This window comes from Cajanus cajan, chromosome 2 (assembly GCF_000230855.2).
Source record: "Cajanus cajan strain Asha chromosome 2, NIPB_CcT2T_4, whole genome shotgun sequence".
Lineage (NCBI taxonomy): Eukaryota > Viridiplantae > Streptophyta > Magnoliopsida > Fabales > Fabaceae > Cajanus > Cajanus cajan.
In genome coordinates, this window is record NC_138518.1 from 47654057 (window position 1) to 47679890 (window position 25834).

The window sequence follows — 25834 nt, forward strand, 5'->3', positions numbered from 1 at the left end:
GAAAATAGGTTCATGGAGTCACCACCAATATTTTACTCAAAACATTGAAGAAAAAAAGGTTTTGAAAGATCCAATAATGGCTTTGATAACCAGAATTGGGTTCGGGGGTCGGTTACGTGTAGGGAAGGTATTAAACACCTCTACAGCGCCCTAAATTCGGTACTCTATGATGAAGTTAATGTCATAAGAAATAATAAATTAAATATTAGATTCCTTTTTTCAATATTTATTTACATATCAAAAATTTAAATTATACGACAAACCCTAAAACATCTACATGATTGCGTTTGTTATAACAATAAATATAAGAAAATAAGAAGATTAAATGAAATACCTCGTAGCAAGCTTTGTTAGATCTTCAGATATGGAAAATTTAGGTGCTTTATGGCAACCTTTCACACTACAATGTCTCACAAAACCTCAAGAAATACAAAAGGGAGAGACAGAGAGAAAAAGAGAGAAATTTCGAGCTTTAAGGAGTGCTGGACGAAATTTTTTGGAGGTCCGAAGAAAATGAGCCCAAGCTGCCTATTTATAGATTTTAGAAAGGGTCCAGAACGGCCCATTCCAAAATCAGAACGGTCAATTCTGGATATGAACGTTGTGTGTTAATTTTGTGACTAGAACGACCCGTTCTGGAACTAGAACGGCCCATTCCAGAGATGAAATTAACACACAATTGGTTAAACTAGAACGGCCGTTGCAAAAGGAGTTTTTAGGCCTTTTTCTTAACTTGGAACGGCCCGTTCCAGTTTGGGAACAGCCCGTTCCAGTAAAGCTCTTAACCCACCTTTTATAAGCTTGGAACGACCCGTTCCAATTTTGGAACACCCCGTTCCAAACCAGGGTTTTTTGGCCCTTTTAAGAAATTGGAATGGCCCGTTTCAAATTGGGAACGGCCCGTTCCAGTTTTGGAACAGCCCGTTCCAGTCTTCTAAAATTAGCCTGTTTGGGCTTTTGGGCCCTCTAATGTCCTGTCCGGTTGTTTGCAAGCCCCCGGGCGAAATTGGGTGTCTACACTCCTGGTTGGCAAACTTCACTCATTGACTATAGTATTCTTTGTTCAGCCTTTTCAGGCTCACAATGAGTATTCTCGACCACTCTTGGTCCCAAGTATTCTCAACCACTCCTGGTTGGCCAACTTCACTCATTGACTTTAGTATTCTTTGTCCAGCCTCTTTAGGCTCGTAGTGAGTATTCTCGACCACTCCTGGTCCTGAGTATTCTCAACCACTCCTGGTTGGCCAACTTCACTCATTAGCTTTAGTATTCTTTGTTCAGCCTCTTCAGGCTCATAGTGAGTATTCTCGACCACTCCTAGTCCCAAGTATTTTCATCCACTCCTGGTTGGACAACTTTCTCATTGGAATTAGTATTCTTTGTTTAGCCTCTTTAGGCTCGCAATGAGTATTCTCATCTGGTCTTAAGTATTCTCAACCACTCCTGGTTGGCCAACTTCACTCATTGGCTCTAGTATTCTTTGATCAGCCTCTTCAGGGTCGGAGTGAGTATTCTCGACCACTCCTGGCCTTGAGTATTCTCAACCACTCCCGATTGGCTTACTTCACTCATTGGCTCTAGTATTCTTTGCTCAGCCTTTTCAAGCTCTCAGTGAGTATTCTTTACCACTCCTAGTCCCAAGTATTCTCAACCACTCCTGGTTGGCCAACTTTACTCATTGGATCTAGTATTCTTTGCTCAGCCTCTTGAAGCTCTTAGTGAGGATTATCGACCACTCCTGACCCGTTGACTTCACTCATTAGCACTAACATTCCTTAATCAACCTCTTCAGGCTTGCATTGAGTATTCTTTGACAAGCCTCTCCAGGCTTATACAAGTATTATTTTCCTAGCCTCTTCAGGCTTTACAAATGATAGTTAAGATGTTTTGAGTGTGTGGTTTACTCTCACAGAGAAGATACAAGAAATTTCTACACTCACTAAGGTTCATGTTCCTAAGTTACATTTAGAACTCCTTAGTCTACAAAGATACATACAACATTGTACATTTAACTATGAATGCTCTGTCTCTGATTTCATTACTTCTTGGGCTTAGTTTTTCTCTTTGCTAGTCTTCGCCAACCTTTCCAGGTTTGAAGTTGAGACATATATATAGTATCTGTAAAATTTGCTCGTTGCAAGTGTCTGTTGAAGCAGATGTATCATTCATGACTAGTTCGATCTTTCATTTAATGCTCTTGATTTTGCATTAAATGTTGCTTCTTGACATTGCGTGAAGTCTTCTAAGTTTTAGCTGCAATATCTGACTTTGACTGTGACCTAGGAGCTTCTTGTCCTTTTTTGGTCATCGTAGCTGCAAAAGTGTTGTCTATATCTAAAAAAATGATGTACTTTCACTGACACACGCTTGCTTTGACTTTCTACTTATTCTTCTTTTCCTTTCAACACGTGATCATGTTGAGAGCTCTCTATAAGATCATAGACGATGCTTGAATTTTCCTTTGAGACTTGCTTTGATTTTTCAAGTGCTTACATGACAACCTTCGTCTGCGTGTGGTAATGCACGTGCATCTTATGCCTTGATCTTTGTCTGAGCATTTGTCATTTATGCTTTGACTTTCTTTGGTCTAGTCAATTTTATGGATGGATAGACTTCATTTTTGTCTGGAATGTTTCTTTGTCTTGTGTTATCCATCGTCTGATATTTTGTTGACCTTCGTCTGTTTGACCAACCTTTCATCTGTATGGATTTTATCTAGTGCTTGACCAATTTTTGTCCTGTTCTTGATTTGACCTTTTCATCTAATATTTCAAGACTTTGACTGGTAGTATGTCTTGATTAATCTTTCATATGATATTTGAGGTGGCTTTGTCTAAGGTTTTTATCTGATACGCTTCGTCTGTATTTTGTATGGACTTCTTCTCATTCTTGAATGCGCTTCGTCTGAAGCTTGATCAATTTCCATCTTGTGCTAGACTTGGATTCGATTGACCTTTAAGTCTGAGATTTTTCAGTCTGATGCTTGAAGTTTTCCTTCCTTTATCTTGAACGACGTGGCATCTACTCTGTTCTTCAATTTGCCTGTACTTATTTTTTCTGAAACACTAACACATTTGTTAGAAATAATGTATTATATTTGTCTCATTCAAAACCTTGTTGGGAGTTTCTTTTTTGTTTATGATAAACTTAATCATAGCATTTCGTATATTATAGCAAGCTTGCATATTATCGATGTGCTACATTTCTCCCCCCAGTATATGTTCTCCCCCTTACTAGATTTTCCTTTTAGTCATGTCAGATTTACTAGATTGTTCTCTTAGTCATGTCAGATTCTTATGCCATATTTGATTAATTCTTTTTCTATTTCTCCCCCTTTGTAATCATCAAAAAGAAAAAGGGAAATATTTAAAGAGAGATTAGATACCAGATTGAGTACTATAACATAGCGAGATTATGCATATTAAAGACATAACTTCAAGTAGAGCATGCCATGTATCAACACAATAAACCTTGGATGAAAAATTGCATATTGAATTGAATTGAATAAAAATTGTATACAGTGAAAATAATCTATACAACCCAATAAATAATAAAAGAATACATCCTATTGTTCTCCCCTTAACTTGGTTACCCATAAACCAATCTATACAAGTTACACTATCTTCCCCTAAGTGATCATCAAGACGGAGGTGGATCCCTAGGAAGCTGAGATGCCATCAAGTTGAAAAATTTGTCCAACTTGCTATCCAAGTCTACTTTGAATTTATTGAATGTCTCAATAGAGACATATTATTGTGCAGGTTCAGAAGCAGAAGAAAGATATTTCAGAGGAGAAAATGTTGTAATTGGCTCAGCAAAGATAGTCTTAGACGATTCAGACTGTGCAACACCAGAAGGAGCATCCCAAGGCATAGGCATGCCTAGTTTCCATGAGGGAATGTCCTTGCACCAGTCGTAGATTGGAGCTTTATACCAAGTGTCTGTAACAACCTTCCATTCATCCTTGTAAAGTTCTAAGTTGAAAAGTTCTGAATGGATGAAGTACTCCTTGCTGAGAGCATCCAGGTCTGGTTCTCGTCTTTCATTCTGATGAAAGGTGGAAGATGTATCTGAGAAGTGTATCACCTTGCATGGAGACATCCAGTGATATCCATGCATCATTGGTGTCCTAGCCTTTTCTTCGTCTGAAACACCAGACAAACTTGTCTCCTGACTGCACTTATGCACGAAGCTTTGATAATACTTTGCAGCGTCATCTTTATTACATTTGAGTGCATTGGCAAGGTTCTATGGCTTATATAGGCTTACTCTAGGATAATGATGAACCTAAACCCTTAATGGTTAAGGCATTGGACCAATTGGAAGTGCAGCATCTTTCATCTTATTCTAATCTATTGGAGGAAGACGGGGGCATATGCGATCAGGGTATATAAAAATTTGGGTATTTTCTATTGTGTATAATGAGGGAGGTATATGCAATTGTATGGAGGTATCTTTACATATGCACAGATGGCCAATTATTGAGAGGTCAGACGTTGCGAGGGAGCGAAGGTGACCTATATTTACAAAAAAAATTTGGTTGGTGGTTGGATGAACTCTACCTTTGGTAGAGGGGAAGGAGGATGCCTTAGACGGATGGATGTGGATGGAGCATTCTTCTTGCGTCTTGGTGGTGATGAAGCTTGTTGTTGACGCAGAGGAAGGACAAGTTGAGGAGTGCCATGTAGAGGAGTCCATGCGGACTTGAACTTGATTAGCCCTCTTGGGTAGATCTTCCTCTTGAAGGTTGGTGGAGGAGGGGCGGTGATGGCATTTGGTGGAAGTGCTTCGTAGGCCTCAGACGAAGTGAAGGGAACGTCTGGGCAGTAAGGAGTGCACTTATATAATCCTTCCTCATACTCATACACCGGCGCAGGTAGGATTTGTTGGCACGATGCGGAAGAGGCTTCAATTGTTTGACCATAAGGGTTAGTGACAGTAAGAGCTAGAAAATGCTTAAGAAGATAGTACGCAGATGGAGGAGGTCTGGACTGATCTTCTAGCTCTTTAGAAACGCAGGGAGAAGACTTTTGCTTATGTCCAAAGATGGGTAGACGAACAAGTATGGAGAAGGGAGCAGGAGGAGGAGGTTGCTCTAAGTGGTAGTACTCTAGTCCATCGTTGCCTTGTTGGATAGAATGGCTTCACACTTGTAGGTGTTCCCTTGGGAGTCGCGTAGAGGGTTTCTTGAAGCTTCTAGTATGGTGGAGCCTTCTTCAAGCCAAGAGTACACTGGCCTGTAATACCCCAATGCATACTTGGTGGGCTTCTGCAATACATAGCGCTCAACCTAGTTGAGGGGTACAGTCCACAAAGCACGCTTATAGTCTTGTCTATAATGTATGGACGTAGATTTGGACGCAGACCAACATTGTTTCTCTTTATGATGTCCTTATTCGTGGTGATGTGGATGTCCTTAAGAAATTCCATCTTTTCGTCTGGGTTTGCTACAGTAGGAAAAATGATGGAGTATAAGTTCTTCTCTAGATGCATCCCTTCTAGAATGAGTGGATTTCTAAGCTGCTTGGTGGAGGATGAGAGAAGAGGCCTTGAAGGAATGATCATCTAGTCCACTTTGATGGCCATTTTTCTCTTCCTCAAGGCAAGAGTATTTATAGGAGAAACCTGGAAGAAATTTTGAATTAAGATAGCATTTAAGAAAGATAAGGAGAGAGAGAGGTCATAAAGGTTGTATGAATATCACTTACAGAAAAAGAATGTACAATGATGGAGGGGGAGGAAGTGTCTGTAGGAACCTCAGACAGAGCTGAGGGGACGATGATTTCAACCTCCTTTTCAAGAGGAGGAGCGCACGCCGACCACTCTAGTTCAACAACCACCTTAGATGCTAACTTTATCACCCTCTTCTTCTTAGGGTGTGGTGGCGCAAGTGGAGGTAGAAGAGCCTTCCTCTTCAGAGCCTTCCCTATGGGTTGGCTATCCTTCGCATCAGACGTAGAGTCTTCGTCAGATCCAGGTTGAAGGACCATCTTCCTCTTGGCTGGAGGTGCCATAGCAGCCAAGGATTCAACCTCTTTTGGAGACGGAGAGAGTTGACGCTTCCTGCTTAAGCGCGTCTCTGGTTGTTCCCCTTCGATCTCCTTTTTCATCTTTACGGCAACTGTATTATATGAAATGGTGTAGTTCACTGGCATCTTCCCCAAGTTTGCCCTTCCAAAGACAATGGGGTTTAGCCTCTTATTCCTCCCCATTGCCATTATCCTATGCTTTTCCTCTTCTTCAGTAGTGAAAAAGGCATCATAGACTTTCTGGTCCCAAAGGATTTTATTAAGGAGCATCGTGTGAACCACGAACTCCTTGCTTTCTTTCAAGCACCCTCTCTAGTGCTGACAGAGAACTTGTGGGAGGTTGAAGGGGGTTCCAGTCATCATTTGGAACAGGCAAAATTTGTGCAAGTCCGAGACACTGTCCTTGGCACCCACCTTGTGCATAATGGATTTATTGAGCATCTGCTAATAGACCTTAGCCTTGTCTTCAAACTTGTTATAGGCTATAGGTCTTCCTTCACCCTCCTTGTGAAGGACTTTGGTGACTTGAGACAAGCCACCAGCATCAAACATCCACCCTTTGTGGTAGATGGTGCTGGTTTTCTCGCACCTAATGGCTTGTTCGATGGCAGTCGGGTTGACCCTGATGGTGACTCCAAGCACCGTTCCTTCAAAGTATCCTTGAAAGGTTTTTAAGGAATCATAAAACATCTTCACTAGCCCAAGATACACCACCTCCTTAATATTGAAGTACCTGAGGATTCCACAATCTGGCAGATCCTCATAGATGGGTATTCCCCACTCCTTCATCTACACAACGTTGAAGTGATGCTTCAGTACGTCACTGGCTTCACCTCCGTGGAGAAGGTGTGAGCACAATCAGTTGCCTCACACATTTTAGCAAAGATGACTATAGTAGGAACATTCTCAGCTGGAGCTGCCATTGCAATGAAGTTGAGAAAGTTTTGAAAAGCTTAGGGTTTTTAGGTTCAGAGAGAAGGCTTGAGAGTTTGAGTTCTTTTGAGAGCGTAGAGTGTGATATGGAGTGTGAGAGAACATATAACATTTTTTGTAACAGAAAATTATTTCTATTTTATTTCCCTTATTTATTAATATTTGTTTGACGTGGCGCCCTTTTGATTTCCTCGTGGAGAGTGGGATGTGTCTAGCGCCGTCACAATTAAAGCTTGTTAAAGGATCTGTCTTTTCTAATAAAAACCCCAAATGACGGTTTGTGTTACTCATTTGTTTTAAGGGTTTTTAACCTTTAAATGCGGATAATGTTTGTCTCTGACTGCTCTTGATAGATCACACTGAAGATCATTTATTAGGAATCAGACTGAAGTTTTAGACGAATGGACTGAAATTTCAGACGTACAAAAAATTTCCTAGACGCTTCAGTGGACGAAGATTCTCTAACGCAATAATTTCTTACTACACTCTGAGGAATATTTAGACGTTATGATTTACTACGTTTGTTCTCCTATAACATTTCAGGCGAAAGATGGACAATAAATATATTAATATTCTAGCACATTTGAGGTGATCAACTCTTATAACATTTAGAATATGTTTCATGAAAGTAAATGAGTTAATATTTGTTTTACCTATTTCAATTGTCTGTCCTCCTTGCTTTTTGACTTCCTGTTTATCCTTCGTTCCTCCATGGATCGTATTCTACCCCTGCAATGTGAATTGCTCAACCCAAGGGGTCAAGCTTTGATACCAATTGACACATAGAAGGGGGTTGAATATGTGTGTGTGAAGGTTTATAAAAATTCTTTTTGCATGGAAGTCTTTTTCATGTTTTCATACTGATTTTTTGAGTTCAAGATGCATCTCATGTTTGCTTTAATATAACGTTTAAAATAGTTTTGCGTCTACAAGTTTTTATCGTCAACTTGAAAATGTTTCTTGCAGTAATAAGTTATACATGATATGTTTTCCATCTAAAAACTGTTCTAGTGTAAAATAAACGGTGAATAAAGTATTCAGTATGAATTATCAAGTAAGTAAAGTTTGCATCTGAAGAAGAGTAAAATAGTGCAAAATATTTTATATTGGTTCGCTCAGATTAAGCTACGTCCAATCTCCTTCAATTGAAGGGTTCCACTAGATATTCAATTAAGTACAAGTATTGTCAACCACTTCTGGCCCGCCAACTTCACTCATCAGCGCTGGTATTCTTTGATCAGTCACTTCAGGCTCGTAGTGAGTATTCTCGACCACTCCTGGTCTTGAGTATTCTAAACCACTCCTGGTTGGCCAACTTCACTCATTGGCTCTAGTATTCTTTGTTCAGCCTCTTGAGGCTCGTAGTGAGTATTCTCGACCACTCCTAGTCCCAAGTATTCTCATCCACTCCTGGTTGGACAACTTTCTCATTGGCATTAGTATTCTTTGTTTAGCCTCTTTAGGCTCGCAATGAGTATTCTTATCCACTCCTGGCCTTAAGTATTCTCAACCACTCCTGGTTGGCCAACTTCACTCATTGGCTCTAGTATTCTTTGATCAGCCTCTTCAGGCTCGCAGTGAGTATTCTCGATCACTCCTGGTCCCAATTATTCTCAACCATTCTTAGTTGGCCAACTTCACTCCTGGTCCCAAGTATTATCGACCACTCCTGACCCGCTGACTTCACTCATCAGCACTAGCATTCTTTAATCAGCCTCTTCAGGCTCGCATTGAGTATTCTTTGACAAGCCTCTCTAGGTTTATACAAGTATTCTTTTCCTAGCTTCTTCAGGCTTTACAAATGATAGTTAAGATGTTTTGAGTGTGTGGTTTACTCTCATAGAGAGGATACAAGAATTTGTTATACTCACAAAGGTTCATGTTCCTAAGTTATACTTAGAACTCCTTAGTCTACAGAGATATATACAATATTGTACATTTAACTATGAATGCTCTGTCTCTGATTTCATTACTTCTTGGGCTTAGTTTTTATCTTTGCCAGTCTTCGCCAACCTTTCCAGGTTTGAAGTTGAGACATATATATAGCATCTGTAAATTTTGCCCGTTGCAAGTGTCCGTTGAAGCAGATGTAGTCGTTCATGACTAGTTTGATCTCTCATTTAATGCTCTTGATTTTGCATTAAATGTTGCTTCCTGATATTGCGTGAAGTCTTCTATGTTTTAGTTGTAGTATCTAACCATAACTATGACCTAGGAGCTTCTTGTCCTTTTTTGGTCATCGCAGCTGTAGAAGCATTGTCTTTATCTAAAAAAGTGATGTACTTTCTCTGACACACGCTTGCTTTGACTTTCGTGCATGCTTTTCTGCTCATTCTTCTTTATTTGATACACTTCATCTATAGTTTGTATGGACTTCTTCGCATTCTTGAATGCGCTTCGTCTGAAGCTTGATCAATTTCCATCTTGTGCTAGAATTGGCTTCATTTGACCTTTCACTCTGAGATTTTTCAGTCTGATACTTGAAGCTTTCCTTCCTTTATCTTGAACGATGTGGCATTTGCTTTGTTCTTCAATTTGTCTATACTTATGTTTTTCTGTAACACTAACACATTTGTTAGAAATAACATGTATTATATTTGTCTCATTCAAAATCTTGCTAGGAGTTTTCTTCGTTTGACTTAACAATCACATTTCTCATAGTGATATTCATAAGGTCACACACATAGGGATCCTCTTCATCATAACATTCATAAAAACACATAATTCATATCAAATCAGCATAAGACAGTTCACATCTAATTCACACCTCCAAACACAGCAAAAACATGTAGACATCAATAGGGGTCAGGTTCTGTACCTGACGAATTAGATACTGCGCCAAAAGCGAGGTAGCACTCTCGGCGCTCCCTAAGTGCGCCCGACGAATTTAATGTCGCGCTCAAAGTGGAGAAATCAACCCAGCATAACTTCACACGCGCTTGGCGCAACTTTCTTGCGCCCGATGCAACTTTCCTAAGCCTAGTTCAATTTTCCTAAGAAACTATTAATTTGCGCCTGACACGAAGAAGTACGCTTGGCACCCTCAATAATAACCTGCACTTCATAATCTGGCGATTTTTCACAACAACCATGTAATCATATAAATAAATCGGTAAAATCCTAAAAAAAACATCTATAACATAAATTCATAGTCAATTTTACATAAATACCTCAATTATCATCGACCGAACATATCCCTAATTGTTTCTCATAGGGTTTTCCACAGGAACAAACAGAGTGCTCTAATTTATATCAAAACTTATCTATTTTTGAAATTAAATGCATATTCACGCATCACACCTAACAAAGAACACAATAGAAAACTCTTACATCAAAATGGAAAACATTCATATTTTATCTGTTCCTAGAAGCATGCATTAGGAAAGGGATTGAGAGTTAATCCTACTACCCAACAATTATTCTCACACTCCCGAGTGAGGTTTCTCACTCTCCCTTACCTGGATGAGTAAAAGATAAAGCACTAGTTAGGTTGTTCCTCTTCTTAGAGCTCTCCTTATTCTTCACAGAGAGAGAAATAAGAAGTCAAAAGCGTGAAATGAAACTTCCCTTAACTCCTTCCCCTTAACTCCTAATAACCTCTTTTTCTAAGAATAATAATAATAATAATAATAATAATAATAACAATAATTAGCAAAAGACCACTACATCCCTCTTTCCCTTCTTATAAAATAATTAATACAATACAATATAATTAAAATACACCTCTTATCTTTAATCAAATAACATAAGCATAATTATTAATAAAATACAATTCATAAAAGTTATCAATATATCATCAATCAAAATAATAATTACAAATCATGCTTTATAATAAAATAGTGCTCATATAAGTAATTAAATAATATCAAAATCCTTTAATAAACACATTAAAAATATTAAAATAATTTCTAAAATATTATTATAAGGTATGAAAAACGGGGTGTTACAATTATTAAAAAATTATTATCATCATAAAACATAAATAATTATGACATTCTTAAATGAAAATACAAATTCTTATCGCAAACAAATATAGGGAAATTTGTAGACTATCCTCGCTCATACATCATAAAACCTAATTAGAGTAGTACATATATAAATTCTACCTTGTCGTAACCATTAGGGTGTTCAAACATTGTATATCCCTATTAATCTCCACAATTCTCTTGATATTCATGGTGGTGAATAAATTGATCCCTATGCTTGATTACTATCTTCATATATGTTGTCAAGTACATGCTTAAAAATGAGAAACAAAGGAGTGAGATTTAATGATCCCAATTTTTTTACAAACTGAGGATGGGGATATTTATCTTTACACACAAAAGACTTTATGGAGGAAACTAGGATTCTTCTATATTTACTTTCTTGATGTCACACCCTTATTTTTAATTACCTATTTGTATAATTTTTTGTAAATTATTATATGTTTTATTGTGATAAATATATAATAAATATTATGTAAATTATTGTGACTAAAAATTATGTAGTGTTATCCAACAAAAGTTCTTTGAATTCAATGACATGTATTTTATTGTCAAATTCGACTATTTATCGAACAACATTGTGAATAAGCCATAAAATTTGAATAATTAGATTTAAGAAAATTTGAGAAATTTATAAGCTAAAGGATAGTTTAGAGTAGATTAAGAATAAACACAATTATGAGAGAAAAACACAAAATTAGAATTTACAAATAATAATAATAATAATAATAATAATAATAATAATAAATAAATAAATAAATAAATAAAATTAGAATTTAAGTTAGAAAATTTATTTTGCTAAAATATTAAGTTAAGAAAATAATAGAAAAAAAATGTTCAATTTGATATATAGAATTTTATCTTAATTATAGTATTTTAGAATAATTAATAAAAGTTATCTAACTAAGAAAAAGTAAAATATAAATTTCAACCAATCAAATTATGACATGTAAGCAAATTGTAACTAATTAAATTAAGATTAATTAGCATGATTAACAGATGATCAAGAGACTTAATATTATGTTGTGATGGTGAATATTCTAATGATAATATTAGTTTATTAAAACTATAATTAATTTTTAAGATACTTTGATAATTCTACAAAATTCTAGGAAGTTCTATAAAATTTTACAAAAATGCACACCTAAGCACCGTGTGATTAAAATAAATACAAAACTTAACCATTAAAATAACTAAATAATTCTACAAAATTCTAGAAAGTAGACACATCATCATGTGATTATAATAAATTGAAAGCTTAACCATTAAGATAACCAAATAATTCTACAAAATTCTAGAAAGTGGACACCTAATCACCATTTGATTAAGATATGTTAGAAAATATCAAGAAATATCTATAAATCTAGAAGATTTGAGAATGGAGGTGGAGACTAGTATAAATAGGAGAAACCACACCAAAAAGCTCACAAACAACCCTTCAAGCCAAGACATAAACCAAGCCAAAGAAACACCCAAAAATAATCTATCATTTCCACAACCAAGGAGGAAAACAAGGAGTAGACAACTAAAATTTCAAGAAGAAAGGAAGAAAGAAAGAAGAAGAGGAAGAAAACGGAGTAGGAAAAGAAGAAATCAAGGAAGTTAGGATTGAATATTGCTATTGAAATTGTTTGAATTGTATTTGAAAAGTTTGATTGAGATTAATTTTTGAAGTGATAGATTAATAGTGAAACATGTTGCATATTGCATAATATGGTCTTTGAGTCAAAATATTTTCAGGGGCAAAAAGAAAAGAATTAAAAAAAAAAATATTTGAGAAACGAATTTAGCACCAATGATATTTGATAGAAAAAGAATGAGTTTTGTAATTTTGAAATGATACTTTTTACGCAAATTCTTTTCTTTATGTTTACTATCCGAGACACTGGTGGCAAGAGATTGATTGTGATAGTGGGTACTGTCAAGGACAGTTGGAAGTACGAGATGGATAAAGGAAAGGATAAAGTGAGAGAAAGCTTGATATGATTGTGAAAGTCTGACTGAGGTATTTGTTTTATGCTACCAATGTTAAAAGATAGTAAAGGAGGCTTGAGTAGAATGGGTAAGATGGGACCTCTAGTCTAGGGGAATAGACCTTTGGTCTAGGGAGTGTTTGGGCATGGGCAATCCCATAGATGGCTAGTCTTTATTTGATTTTGTGTCGTGGTAGCCTGCCAGGTGCACAACATTCTGACTATTGTCTACATGTTCGCGTTTAGTGAGGCATTGTTGAATCACTAGATAGAGTAATGTTAAGCTCTAGCTTCACTAAACACTCAAGAGGGAAAATATCCATGGAGTATTGAGTCAAAATGATTTTTAAAAGTATATTTTCAGTCAAAATCTGCATCTCATTCTTATAAGCATATTACATTATTTGGACTATTATTAATGAAAAATCTTATCAATTTGTTGTGTGTATTGATAATTGTATGAACTTATTATGCACTTGTCTGATTTGTTTGTGTAAGATGTGAATGAAATTAAATGTCTAACCCCATAAATATTTTTAAATCCAGATACTGAAGATCTTGTAATGCAGAAAAGTTAGATGTGCAGTTAGAAGGTCAGATGCAAAAATCCAGAGTATAGGATGGGAGGTTTTATTTTACTAAGTTGTTATAAAATGGTTTGTAATATCTAGTAACTTTTATTGAATAAAACATATTATTAGAAAAATGTCTTTATTTGTTTTCATGTCTTTCTACATATTATCCATAATAATATAAATATTAGTAACTATAAATAATTAGTTATAATTAGCATATGTAATCTGGAGAGGGGGTTACACTTGACACTTCTACACTCCTTACATCTGACATCTCAAAGGCTGCATTATATGACAATTCATATAGCTTTTCATTGGTTAGAACCTTTTTACTAGTTAGAATCTTTCATAGGTAGTCCTTTTTGAGAAGTTTGATCATCTTTAGAACTAGGATTCAGGACTGTCCCCACAAACCAATACATAATTTTTTAGCATGGTTTGTACCCAATCACACTTTATGAGAAATTTTCCAAAAAGACATTTATTTCTAAATTGCTTTAAGTCTACCATGCTTAATGTTAAGTCAACTGATGATATTGGATCCTCAATTTTTAATGATAACAAAAAATATTTTCTTTTGAACAAAATGAATTATCTATAAAATATTTTATATCAGACGAAGTGTAAAATGTATATCTTCTGCAAGATGAAGAGAATCAAAAGAAGCATATAGTCTATCTCATTATGTATTACACATATACTTTTAAGTGAGACTAATAGTAATTTCCATTAAATTTTTTTAATAGATTGAATAAGAAAGATATCTTGAAACTCTCAAAATCTATTAAAGAAAGAAAAGTCAAACTATTCGTTAGAACCAAAGGCAAAATCTCGAATATCACAAAAAAGCAAAAAAAGGTTCTACAAAGAACTACTTTGTACTGGAATTGCTTCTACTATCCCCCATCTTAGAAGAAATGATGATAAGCAGTCTCCTAGATCAGATAAGAGATACACATTTTATTGAAAAACATTTAATGCTCTCATTTAATGAAGCAATAGTAACTTCTTTCCTCTAGGATCAGCAGAGAAAATAGATGAAGCAACTTATTAGTTTAACTCAAAGTGGTGCAATGATTATCTTCTTTAAAGCTATATATAAAGATTAAGCCTTCAAGAAAGAAAAATTAGGGATATGCATACAAAGAAACACTCATTGTGAATTCTGTATGTTCTTCTTTATAGATTATTTGTACTTTCATTTTTGGTTTCAACACGTCTAGAAGAGACGAAACAACCTTATAATCTTCTGTAACCTTTGTTATAAGAGTTGAGCCTGGAGAGGCTTATTTGAAAAAGAATACTTGGTGTTAGGCCTAGAGAGACTTGTTATTCAAAGAATACTTGGGTAGTCATCTGATACACACTATTCAACCCCTCCTTCTATTGTGTGTCTTTTCTCTATAATTTGGTATCAAAGCTGAACCTTTGATGGGTTTGAGCATCTAACAATGCTAAAAGAAAAGACCCTCGATGAGAAGTAGTGAAAGACAGTACTTATTAGAAGGAACTGCTCTCACAAGGTCTCCTACCTTCGACGGAGAAGACTATCCCTATTAGAAAGATAGGATGAAGATGATCATCAAATCCACCTAGTACCAACTCTGGAGAATTATCACTCAAGGTGATATCATCGAAACTAAACCTGAGAGTCAATATACTTAAGATGATTATAACACTTTGCAGCTAAACCCTAAAGCAAGTTACATACTTGCATGTTCTTTGCCCAAAATTGAATATATCAAGCTTTGTAGCTACTCAACTACTAAGGAAATAAGCGATGCCATCAGGGTAACTTATGAAGGCACTGAATGATTATAAGATTTCAAACAATTCTAAATGAGTTAAAATCTCTAGGAATTAAGTTCTCAAAAGCTCATAACAACTTAAAAATCTTGAATAGTCACTACAATTGTTGAAGCACGAGATCTTAAAGCTCTCACTCCCGATTGGATTAAGAACTTTAAATTTAATAGTTCGATCATTGAAATTTAATGTAAAACATGAGTTATTGAATAAAATAAGTTTAGATATACTTATATCTAAAGTAAATGGATCTCTCTTCTATATATATATATATATATATATATATATATATATATATAGAGAGAGAGAGAGAGAGAGAGAGAGAGAGGAAGGAAGGAAGGTGGGAGGGAAGGAGAGAGATAGAAAGATATATGCACATTAATTAGGTGTAAATAGTTTGTTGAATTCTACCTAATTATGGTTTTAATAATCACAAATTCTTAGTTTCAAATTCTAGAAAAGAAGAGTTCTCATTTGTGTTCTAATAAGATTATTCTTATGTTTCAACAAAATTTAAGTCTGATTAGAAGGTTACATGAGCTAATGATTCCTTTAACAATAAAAGTGATTAACAAGACATTCTTATAAAAAAAAAAAGGATTCACTTTTGAAAATTATCTATTAGCATTGAAGGCATGTCTGTCATAAGCAAGAAAATAAGTATCCTAAGCCTCTGATTAGAAAGCTTCAAGTTAAACATTTTTTTAGGATAAATGTCTTGAAGGCATAATTTAGAAAATTAGCAATTTAAGTTGTCTATCAAAAAACTTCAATGAAAATAATGCTTCTCAGAAGACTTGTATTGAAGACTTTGTTTAGAAGGCCTGAATTGAAGACTTACTCAAAAGGCAACTCATCTGTAAAAAGCTAATAGGACCAAGAAGAAAAGTAAAGTATAGTGATGTGGGCATCTAGCTTAAAAAATAAGATAGCCATAAATCTTTTACTAAGTGTCTATAGAGGGAAGACAAAGGTCTTTATTTAAAGTAAGCAAGATCAAAGAGAGAAATCAACCACTCGAGCAAAACAAGCTACAATCCTTACTTCATCCTCTAAATTTTTTAGAAACTTTCACTTCTTATTTGTATATCTATTTTTTAATTAAAAAGAAGTGTGAAATCTTCCTTAATAAAAGCTCCATCATAGGAGAAATATATGCGATCTTAGCAAACAACAAGAATACAAAATTCATTATTGTAAACATTGTCCCTAACTAGAATTGAGAGTATAATGGTGTAAGGAAGTAGAAACAAATCACAACAAGTGTTGTGTAGTCTCATAGCAGGTGACTGTGAGACTAATTTTTCAATAGGTGGTTGAATGAGGAATTCTCAGTAGGTGATTGATTGTGTAGTAATGTTTTGCATCAAAGGTGATTGAGTTCTTGAACAACAGTTGGTAGTGTTTTACATAGATAATAATACAACTCTCTTCTTATATTCTAACATTCACTTTATAGTCAAGTTAATTATTTTTATGAATTTTTGCATCTCATTTATTGTGTCTAAATTAATCATTACTAAAAAAAATTAAGTTTATTTATTTAATTTTTTAATAAATAATATATATATATATATAACTTTTTAATTATTAAACAATATAGGTTAAATTTTTTAAATCACTTTACTAAGCAAGATGGGACATGATAGACTAAAGGGACTTGACAAATTTCATTTAGTCACTCCTACTTCCAATAACCTTTTATTAATCCATGAGATATTCAAAATATTGTTTATAAAATTGTAAATAGTATTAATGCAATAATTTTTTTTATTTATAATATAGTTATAAGATAATTATATATATTTATCATCTCACATTTTAAAGATTCCAAATATTTAAATTTAAAATAAGTTAAATTCTTTTTAAATTTTAAAATAAGATTTTCATGCTGTAAAAAAAAATACATTTTATAAATAAGGTGAGTTAGAATTTCAAATTCACTTTATTAAACAGACGAGATGCAACAAAACAAATTGACAAAACAAAATACAACACATTTTGTCACTCTCATTTTCAATAACTTTTTATTAATCTACAGAAAATATTAAAAATATTATTTATAAAATTATAAATATTATAAATTTTTATTTATAATATAATTGTAAAATAATTAAAGACATTTAGCATATTACATTTTAAAGTTACAAAATATTTAAATTTAATGTAAGTTAAATTCTTTATAAATTTCAAAATATTTTTTCATATTGTAAACAAATCTTATCTTTTAATAAATATTTTAAATAAAATAAGAAATATATATAAGACTATATTTAATTTGAATACTTTTATTTTTTTTTTCTATATTTTCAAAATAATTTAAACAATTAATTATATTATCTTATAATATATAAAAATAATTCTTTAAATAAATATAATTTTAACATATATAAAACTAAAACCATCAAAATCAACCATAATTTATGAGTCAACTCAGCTCATCTTGTCTCATGTCGGGTTGAACTATTTTTTTTTTTTTGGCAAGTTTCATAAATTCAGAAAATTCCACTGCCCAATTATTAAAGAAAATTGAAGAAGGGTTAGGGCTTGCCCGTTTTCGATTTCTTCTCTGTCTCCGCGCTCTTCTATTCGTGAGTCGTGATCCAGCACCGCCACCGTGCACCGTGCTCCGTCGTGCCACGCCACCGCGCACCGCCACGGTACTGGTGATTTTGCATTTGGATACACGCACGTATAGTTCTGATTGTGTATAGCTATTTAATATTTTAATTCTGATTTACTGAATGTGTATAGCTATTTAATATTTTACTGATTTACTGATTGTGTATATTTTTTAATATTTCAATTTTGATTGTGTGTTGTGTAGCAATTGTGTATAGTTCTGATTTCACGAGCACGCTCTGATTGTGTATATTTTTCTTTTTACTGATTATGTACTGATTTTTACTGATTGTTTATAGCTATTAAATGTTTACTGATTTTAATTTTAACACCCCTAGTTCTTGGACTTTTAGTTCTTGAATTTTAATTTTAATAGGTATAGTTCTTTTTCATAGTGTACTACTGACTGTGTTGTATATGTGGCTGTGATTTATTTAGTCTCTAATTTCACATTATATTATACAGAATGGATTTTGAAACTGTAGATGAACAATGTGTTAACTATAATTTAAATGAATCTTTGCCATCAATCCCAAAAGAGATTGTAAAAGAGGGTAATGATGTTGATAGAGAAAGTAAGAGGCCTAGGGTAACTACTTCTACAGTTTGGGATTATTTTAATAGAATTGGTATAAAAGATGGTAAAGAAAAGGCTAAATGTAATGCATGTGGTTCAAAGTATGTTATTGGTGGTACAAAAATAGGGACTTCAATAATGTTGCGTCATTTGCTGCCAAAGTTTGTGGTGCTAAAAAAATTAAAAGACAATGATGTGGGGAAAATGATAATTAATCATGCTGGGAAATTAAGGTCTAGGGAAATTGACCAAAAAGTTGTAGAGGTGGCAAATGCACTTGTATTGTTCTAGTTCACAATAAATTGAAGTCATTGAAATCAAAAAGAATTAGGAAGAGGGGGCAAAAACTTTGCTCAAGGAATACTGAAACCTACATCAGAGCCCTTTCACCGTCATTGTTCTCATTCTCATTCGCAACCCGATAGTGTGTGCAAGCAAACCTTTCTGCATCGGCGCCATTCTATCTCATAGTTATGTGATTCACGACCTAAGGTTGTTACTCACTTTTCCATCTTCTTTGTATCTGTATGTTCATTCACACCTCATGGTTTCACCTCTTTCCGTAGACCGTTCTACTAACCACACGCTTTTTCCAAGCACCTAATTGCTTTGTCCTTTTTCTTTTCTCTAATTACTCGTTCCTTTGATTTTTGATCTTGTATCTAGTTTCTCTGTGTTTTCCAAATTTGAATTTGGCTTATGTTCAATTTGACTAGGGTTTGGCATGGCAAGGAGACAAAGCAGTAGCGAGAGTGAGAATGACACGAGAAAATGAAGTGGTAGCGAATCTGAGCATGTTAAGAGGGATAGGCATCGACGTGGTGGTGGGAGTAGTAAGAAGAAGAGTTCCAAATCAGACCGCTATCATAGGGAGGGCAATGGTGGGAGTGATTCAATAGAAGAAAGAATGCGAAGTGAGATGAAGAATAGAGTTAAGGAGAGAAAGGAGGAAGCTGAGAGCTCTGAAGAGGAAGGTCAGATTGTGAATAACAAGAGGGGTAGGGAAGAAAAGGAAGAGGATGAGAGATTGCGGCGGTGTTATGATGGACATGGTGGGAGAGATGATGAAGGAGATGGCAGTGGTGGTAGGGAGCCTCGTCGAAGGGATAATGAGGGTGAACGACGAGGGGAGAAGGATAGTCACAAATTGGATTGTGGTGATAGATGGCGTGGAGGTGAGGAGGAAGATAGATGGAAAATTAAGGATCACCATGGGCGTCATGATTCAGAGGAAGAGGATCGTCGGGAGCTAGCCAAGAAATCTGAAAGGGTTAGAGATAGGGAAAGGGATAGAGATAGATATAGGGATAGGGATAGGAGGCGTAAAGTTGAAAAGGGTGGTAACAGTGATAGGGATCGTCGTGCACATCATGATTTAGAGGAAGATGATAGGGGGTTTGCCTAGAAATTGGAGAGGGATAGGAGGCCTAAAGTTGAAGAGGATGGTGACAATGAGAGGAACCGTAGAGAGAAGGATGCCAACAAGCGACAAGTAGAAAGTAGGAAGAGAGAGGATGGAAATGGAAGAATGGTTGAAGATGCTAATCCACAACGGCCAACAACAATCATGGGAGGTAACCTGAATGGTGATGCATCTAATTTGGGAAAGAGTGGAGGTGTTTACATTCCCCCATTTAAGATGGCAATGATGATGAAAGAAGTTGAGGATAAGAGTAGTGTAGAGTATCAAAGGTTAACTTGGGATGCTTTGAGAAAAAGTATAAATGGGCTTGTAAAAAAGGTTAATGCTACTAATATAAAAAATATAATTCCGGAATTGTTTTCAGAAAATTTGATCCGGGGAAGGGGACTCTTTTGTCGGTCATGTATGAAGTCACAGATGGCATCTCCAGGATTTACGGATGTTTTTGCTGCCTTGGTTGCTGTTGTTAATACTAAGTTTCCTGAGGTGGGGGGTCTTTTGCTAAGAAGAATTGTTTTGCAGCTTAAGAGAGCTTATAAACGGAATGACAAGGTATGTGATGACTCCACTTTTTCTTATAATTTAATGCGTGTTCTTTAACTGGGATCATTTTTATGGTTCAATTCAAACTTTACTTTTATTTGTCTTTGTTTCTGACTTTTTCATTGTCTTTTATCATTTATAGCCTCAATTACTAGCAGCTGTTAAATTTATAGCGCATCTGGTGAATCAGCAAGTGGCTCACGAGATTATTGCTCTTGAGTTACTCACAGTTTTACTTGAAAAACCTACTGATGACAGTGTTGAAGTAGCTGTTGGTTTTGTCACAGAATGCGGTTCAATACTGCAGGATCTCTCACCTAAAGGTCTTCATGGTGGGTATTCCCTCAAACTATAGGGTAACAGTGTGCTTTGGGTTTTATTTGTAAACATTGTCTTTTCTCTGAGAATTAAGTTTTGCAACTTGTTTTGAGTTATTTGATTCTAAGAATTAAGTATTCTAAATAATTATAATTCTGAAAGCAAAGCAAAAATATGTTTGCTAGATGTATTTAGAGACTGCCTGACTGGTTAGCTTTGTTCCATTTATGCCTTTTTTTGTCCCTTTTGTTTACATTTTCCTTTTTTAGGGAGGATCACATATCCTCCTATACCTCTGTAATCTAATTATGTATCTAATTATTGCTCTACGCCTCTACCCAACTGCATCCACTTGGGTTTTCTCCTGGTTTATATTTGTTTATGTTCCTGCAAGCTTGCAGAAATATGCTTATGCTAGACACTTATGTATATGTGCGAATGATGCATGAGATTAATTTCAGTTGTCGATCTTCCTTGATAAATAGGATTTGTAGTTTTGCAGGTATCTTTGAGCGTTTTCGTGGAATACTACACGAAGGAGAAATTGACAAGCGGGTTCAGTTTCTTATTGAAGGCTTATTTGCAATAAGAAAAGCCAAGTTTCAGGTACTTCTTTTTAATGTTTTTGATAGGAATTGAACTTAAACAAAATAACACAGAATGTCAACTCTTTTGCTAATCAGTTTAATCAAATAGTTTGAAATTGAAATGTGTTATGATGGTCGCATTGCATTTACAGGGCTATCCAGCTGTTCGTCCTGAACTAGATCTTGTAGAGCAGGAAGATCAGTTAACTCATGAAGTCTCCTTGGATGAGGAGATAGATCCAGAGATTTCCCTTGGTAAATATTGAATCTATAAGTTTTATCTGTTTCTAATTTGATTAATTGTGGTCATATGTCATTGTGATTTCTTTATTTTCCATTTTGTTATTCTTCAGATATATTCAAGCCAGACCCCAATTTCCTGGAGAATGAGAAGCGCTATGAAGAGTTGAAGAAATCAATGCTGGGTGAGGAATCTGAGGATGATGACAAAGAAGGCTTGGATGGTGAGTCAGATGATGATGAAGATGATGAAGAGGAAGAAGAAAAGATGCAAATTAAAGATGAAACAGAGACAAATCTTGTCAATCTTCGAAGGACAATATACTTAACAATTATGTCTAGTGTTGATTTTGAGGAAGCTGGTCATAAGCTTCTGAAAATTAAGCTAGAGTCAGGTCAAGAGGTGAGCTCAGAATCTCTGCTAGCAGTTACTGTTCTATTGCTAAACTATCTAGTTGCTGCCTTTTTCTTCTTATTCTAATTTTTTTTGGGTACATTAAATGTGTATTTTAATAATATGGAAGAACATTAAAATCTAGTTCAACTATTGGTGTGATTTTATTGAAAAAGCTGAATGCTCTATTTCTTAATCTCTCCCTTGTATATAATAACTAATAACTAATTTGCCAATTTGAATCTTGGCACTTTTTGATCATATAGATTAGTATTTAATTCAGTGTCACTTGGGTGCGCAATAATTTGGTTCTTTTGTTTTATTTGTTATCTAATTTGATGCTCTTTTAAAGAACTAGTGCTCCTATTGCATCATGTCTACTGTTATAAATTATAAGCATAGGCTGCATCTGTATGCATTTACACAGATTAGACATTAGTTTCCAGCATCTGATGTATCATCCTCCATTTTTTTTTTTGGCTCATTCAGTTGTACCTTTTAATTACTTAATAATCATAATTTTGTAATTTTGTATTATTGGCTGCAGATGGAATTGTGCATTATGCTTTTGGAATGTTGCAGCCAAGAGAGAACTTATCTTCGATATTATGGTCTTCTGGGGCAGCGTTTCTGCATGATCAACAAAGTACATCAAGAAAATTTTGAGAAGTGCTTTGTGCAGCAGTACTCGATGATTCACCGACTGGAAACGAATAAACTGCGAAATGTGGCAAAGTTTTTTGCTCATTTACATGGCACAGATGCACTACCTTGGCATGTTTTATCATATATACGATTGACTGAAGAGGACACAACTTCATCTTCACGTATATTTATTAAGATTCTCTTCCAGGTACCGAGAATCAAACTCCAATATTCCTATTTTTTGTTTTTCTATGCATTTGCGTTATTATTTCACCAATTTTGAATTATGGTTTAGAAACATACTGTTTTATTATGAGACCTGCAAAATCTTTGGGGGCTCGTTATCTTCTATATTGCATAAATTATGCGCATCTGTATGTGGATGTTGATTTCAGTTTGTAATGTTGCAGGAATTATCAGAACATCTTGGAATTCGGCTGCTAAATGAGCGGTTAAATGATCCAACAATGCTAGAATCTTTTGAATCCATATTTCCAAAAGACAATCCAAAAAACACAAGGTTCTGCATTAACTTCTTTACATCTATTGGTCTAGGCGGTCTTACTGAGAACCTACGTGAGTATTTGAAGAATATGCCACATCTAATCATGCAACAACAGAAACAAGTTTCAGAATCTGAATCAGATGATGAGTCAGGGAGTTCTGATTCATCGGATTCAGGGACAGCCATTTCAGAGTCAGACTCGGCAAGTTCTGATGAAAGTGACAGTGGGAGTGACGGAAGACGAAGAAAGCGGAGGAGAAAGTGAAGCAATTTTATGCTATTGTTGATGACCCTTGCATCCACAAAACTGTTTCTTGAGTATACATGGTTTCTCAATCTTTAAATCACTGAATTAACTAGCCCTTTTTTATGTATTTGAACAGTTGTATAAAGAAAAATACTAACGTTTTGCAAGAGTATATATATTTGAAAAAAGATGAATTTATTCATCTTCAACAAACAATGCATTATAACAAATCTAAATGTGCTTCCTTCTAGCTTTGAGTTGTTTTATTTGGTATGTGACTTTGTTTTAATCGGGCATATCAACCATCCTCTCTTATTTCCCTAAAGGGAAGTGTAGGCACTAAAATTTCCTCTTGCAATTATTGTATTTCTAACCCTCCTTGTATTGCATTCATGCATACTTATAATAAATTCAGTTTATTTATATCTCTTTTTTTTATTTTAATATATATAAAACATGCTTTTCAAAATTATCCTCGTATTTTTCCCACTTTCCCCCCGTAATATTAGCACTTCTCTATTAAGTACAATCATGTAATAATTTTGCGTAACATAAACGTTAACATTAAAGTAGTAACAAACTAATATCAAGGACCAAAAAAAAAAAAAAAAACCATATTGCAAGAACTATTAAAGTAGACAACTATATTTTTTTAGACTAAAAGCATGAGTAAACATAGTTTTGTTTATTCCTTTAATATGAATGCAAGAGCGTGTTTGACTTGAATCAATTTAAACTTAACTTTTCCTTATAAATAAAAGATGAGCCATTCAATTTTAAATTAAGCTTTAGCCTAACTAGACATTCATTTTGTGTGTGAGGGTTGGATTTGTTGGTAGAAAGTGTCTGCAGGGTCTTTAACTTAGCTAGGATGGTTGGATCTTGATATGTTTGATTGCTGGTGTGCTTTACCATTGATGGTGTATGTCTTGATGAGGTGAACGTAGTTCAAGTAGTAATAAAAAGTGATTTAAAAAAGCATAGTACTCATGCTTTTGCGTTGTCAAAATATAGTCAACGGAGCCTGTTGGTATGTGAGTCTTTAATAAAGTCCACGGAACGTGTTTGTGGATCTTGAACTCCACTAGGAAGAACCTTCTCAGAAAGTGCATGAAATTCTAAAGAAATGAGTCAACAGAATTATAGCATATTAAACTTCTCATAAACGAGCATGAAATTAACAGTATATTTACATCTTACGTCTCTTGTCCAATTCTTCTTTCATATATAGTTGAAGAAAGTCTAAACGTTTTGTCATGTGAACTATACAATTGCTGTCTAGCTATTTTTGCTGCGCCTAAGAAGTTCTTGTGTTGAAGTTAAGAATCAGTGTATTGTTCTCTGTTGGAAGAAGTTGGATTGGTTCTGTGGTAAGGTCTTCTTCTCTATTTTCAGTATTACATTTACCTCTGAATAGAAATAACAGATGATGAAATGATATGGCTAATTTGATATTTTCCTTGTTTTCCCATGTTTTAGCTGAAAGAGACTGCCTAAGAATGTGAATGTTGCCTTAGTGGAATGGAGTAAACCCTCAATTTCATTCCTAAAGTATTACTCTCTCCACTGAGTGATCCTTAAAGTATGGAAATTATATAATTAATCCCTCAGTCCTCAGATATTAGAAATCATTAAGTAGTCCATCAAGTACTGAAAAATCTACCAAATTTGTCTCAAATTTAGGAGTGAGAAATAATTGAGCTACTAAATCGATGGTTTATTCAAATGTTGCTTGAGAAAATAGATATTGGTCTTCAAAAGATGAGTGACAACATGAACTTTTCATTCAAGTGCATAAAGACATGCATCTATATTCTTGGTATTATTTGGTTAAGCTCACTTTGGATGCTTCCATTATTTTTTTTAAACTAATAGCTCTAAGAACATGAGCTTCTAATTGCTGTTCTGATTCATCATCTAATTAGATTAGTGAATTGTGGCTGATATGTTAGTTTAAATTTTTAATCTAATGTTGTGTTAAGCAAGGGTTAAGCTAGAAAGTATAAACAATACAAGCACCTTGGACTTACGACTTGCTGCTACCTGTTTAATGTCTATGCTGGTGTGAACATGTGGCTTCCAAATTTATGTTCTTTTCCATCTAATGATCTCAATGCTTATTGGGAAAAACCCAAGTCCCGCCAATCCTAGATCATTAAAAAGGGTCACTCACCATTTATCCACGTACCAAGTCCAATAGTGCTGGACGTGAGGGAGTGTATTGGGAAAAACTCAAGTCCCACATCGACTAGAGATTAGGCAATTGAATAGTATATAAGTGGAAAGAAACCCTCACCTTACAAGCTGGTTTTGTAGGGTTGAGTTAGGCTTAAATCTACCATTCTAACATGGTATCAGAGCCATTTAGATCCACTTTAAAAATGGGTCACCCACCATTGATGCATGCCTCATAGGTGTGAGGGAGTGTATT

The 25834-nt window shown here is 34.8% G+C and overlaps 1 protein-coding gene across 3 annotated transcripts; it reads left to right on the forward strand.

Annotated features, from left to right (window-relative positions):
• Positions 1-17786: 17786 nt before the first annotated feature.
• On the forward strand, positions 17787-23826 carry LOC109804649 (uncharacterized). Of its 3 annotated transcripts, none has more exons than XM_083068320.1 (8): positions 17787-17994; positions 19218-20476; positions 20610-20799; positions 21288-21391; positions 21525-21627; positions 21726-22015; positions 22554-22859; positions 23062-23826. In XM_083068320.1, exons 2-8 carry the CDS (start codon positions 20030-20032, stop codon positions 23419-23421), a joined length of 1800 nt encoding a protein of 599 aa, XP_082924446.1. In that variant the 5' UTR covers positions 17787-17994; positions 19218-20029; the 3' UTR covers positions 23422-23826. The 3 variants fall into 3 exon arrangements, with proteins under 3 accessions (XP_082924446.1, XP_082924445.1, XP_082924447.1); XM_083068319.1 differs by having other exon boundaries at positions 17787-17962; XM_083068321.1 differs by lacking the exon at positions 17787-17994 and adding an exon at positions 18110-18993.
• Positions 23827-25834: the final 2008 nt, after the last annotated feature.

Coding starts and splice junctions, on each gene's coding strand:
- LOC109804649 (XM_083068320.1), top strand. CDS start 20,030: ATGGTTGAAGATGCTAATCCACAACGGCCAACAACAATCATGGGAGGT. Junction 20,800..21,287: donor CTCACCTAAAGGTCTTCATG/GTGGGTATTCCC, acceptor GTAGTTTTGCAG/GTATCTTTGAGCGTTTTCGT. Junction 22,016..22,553: donor AGCTAGAGTCAGGTCAAGAG/GTGAGCTCAGAA, acceptor TATTGGCTGCAG/ATGGAATTGTGCATTATGCT.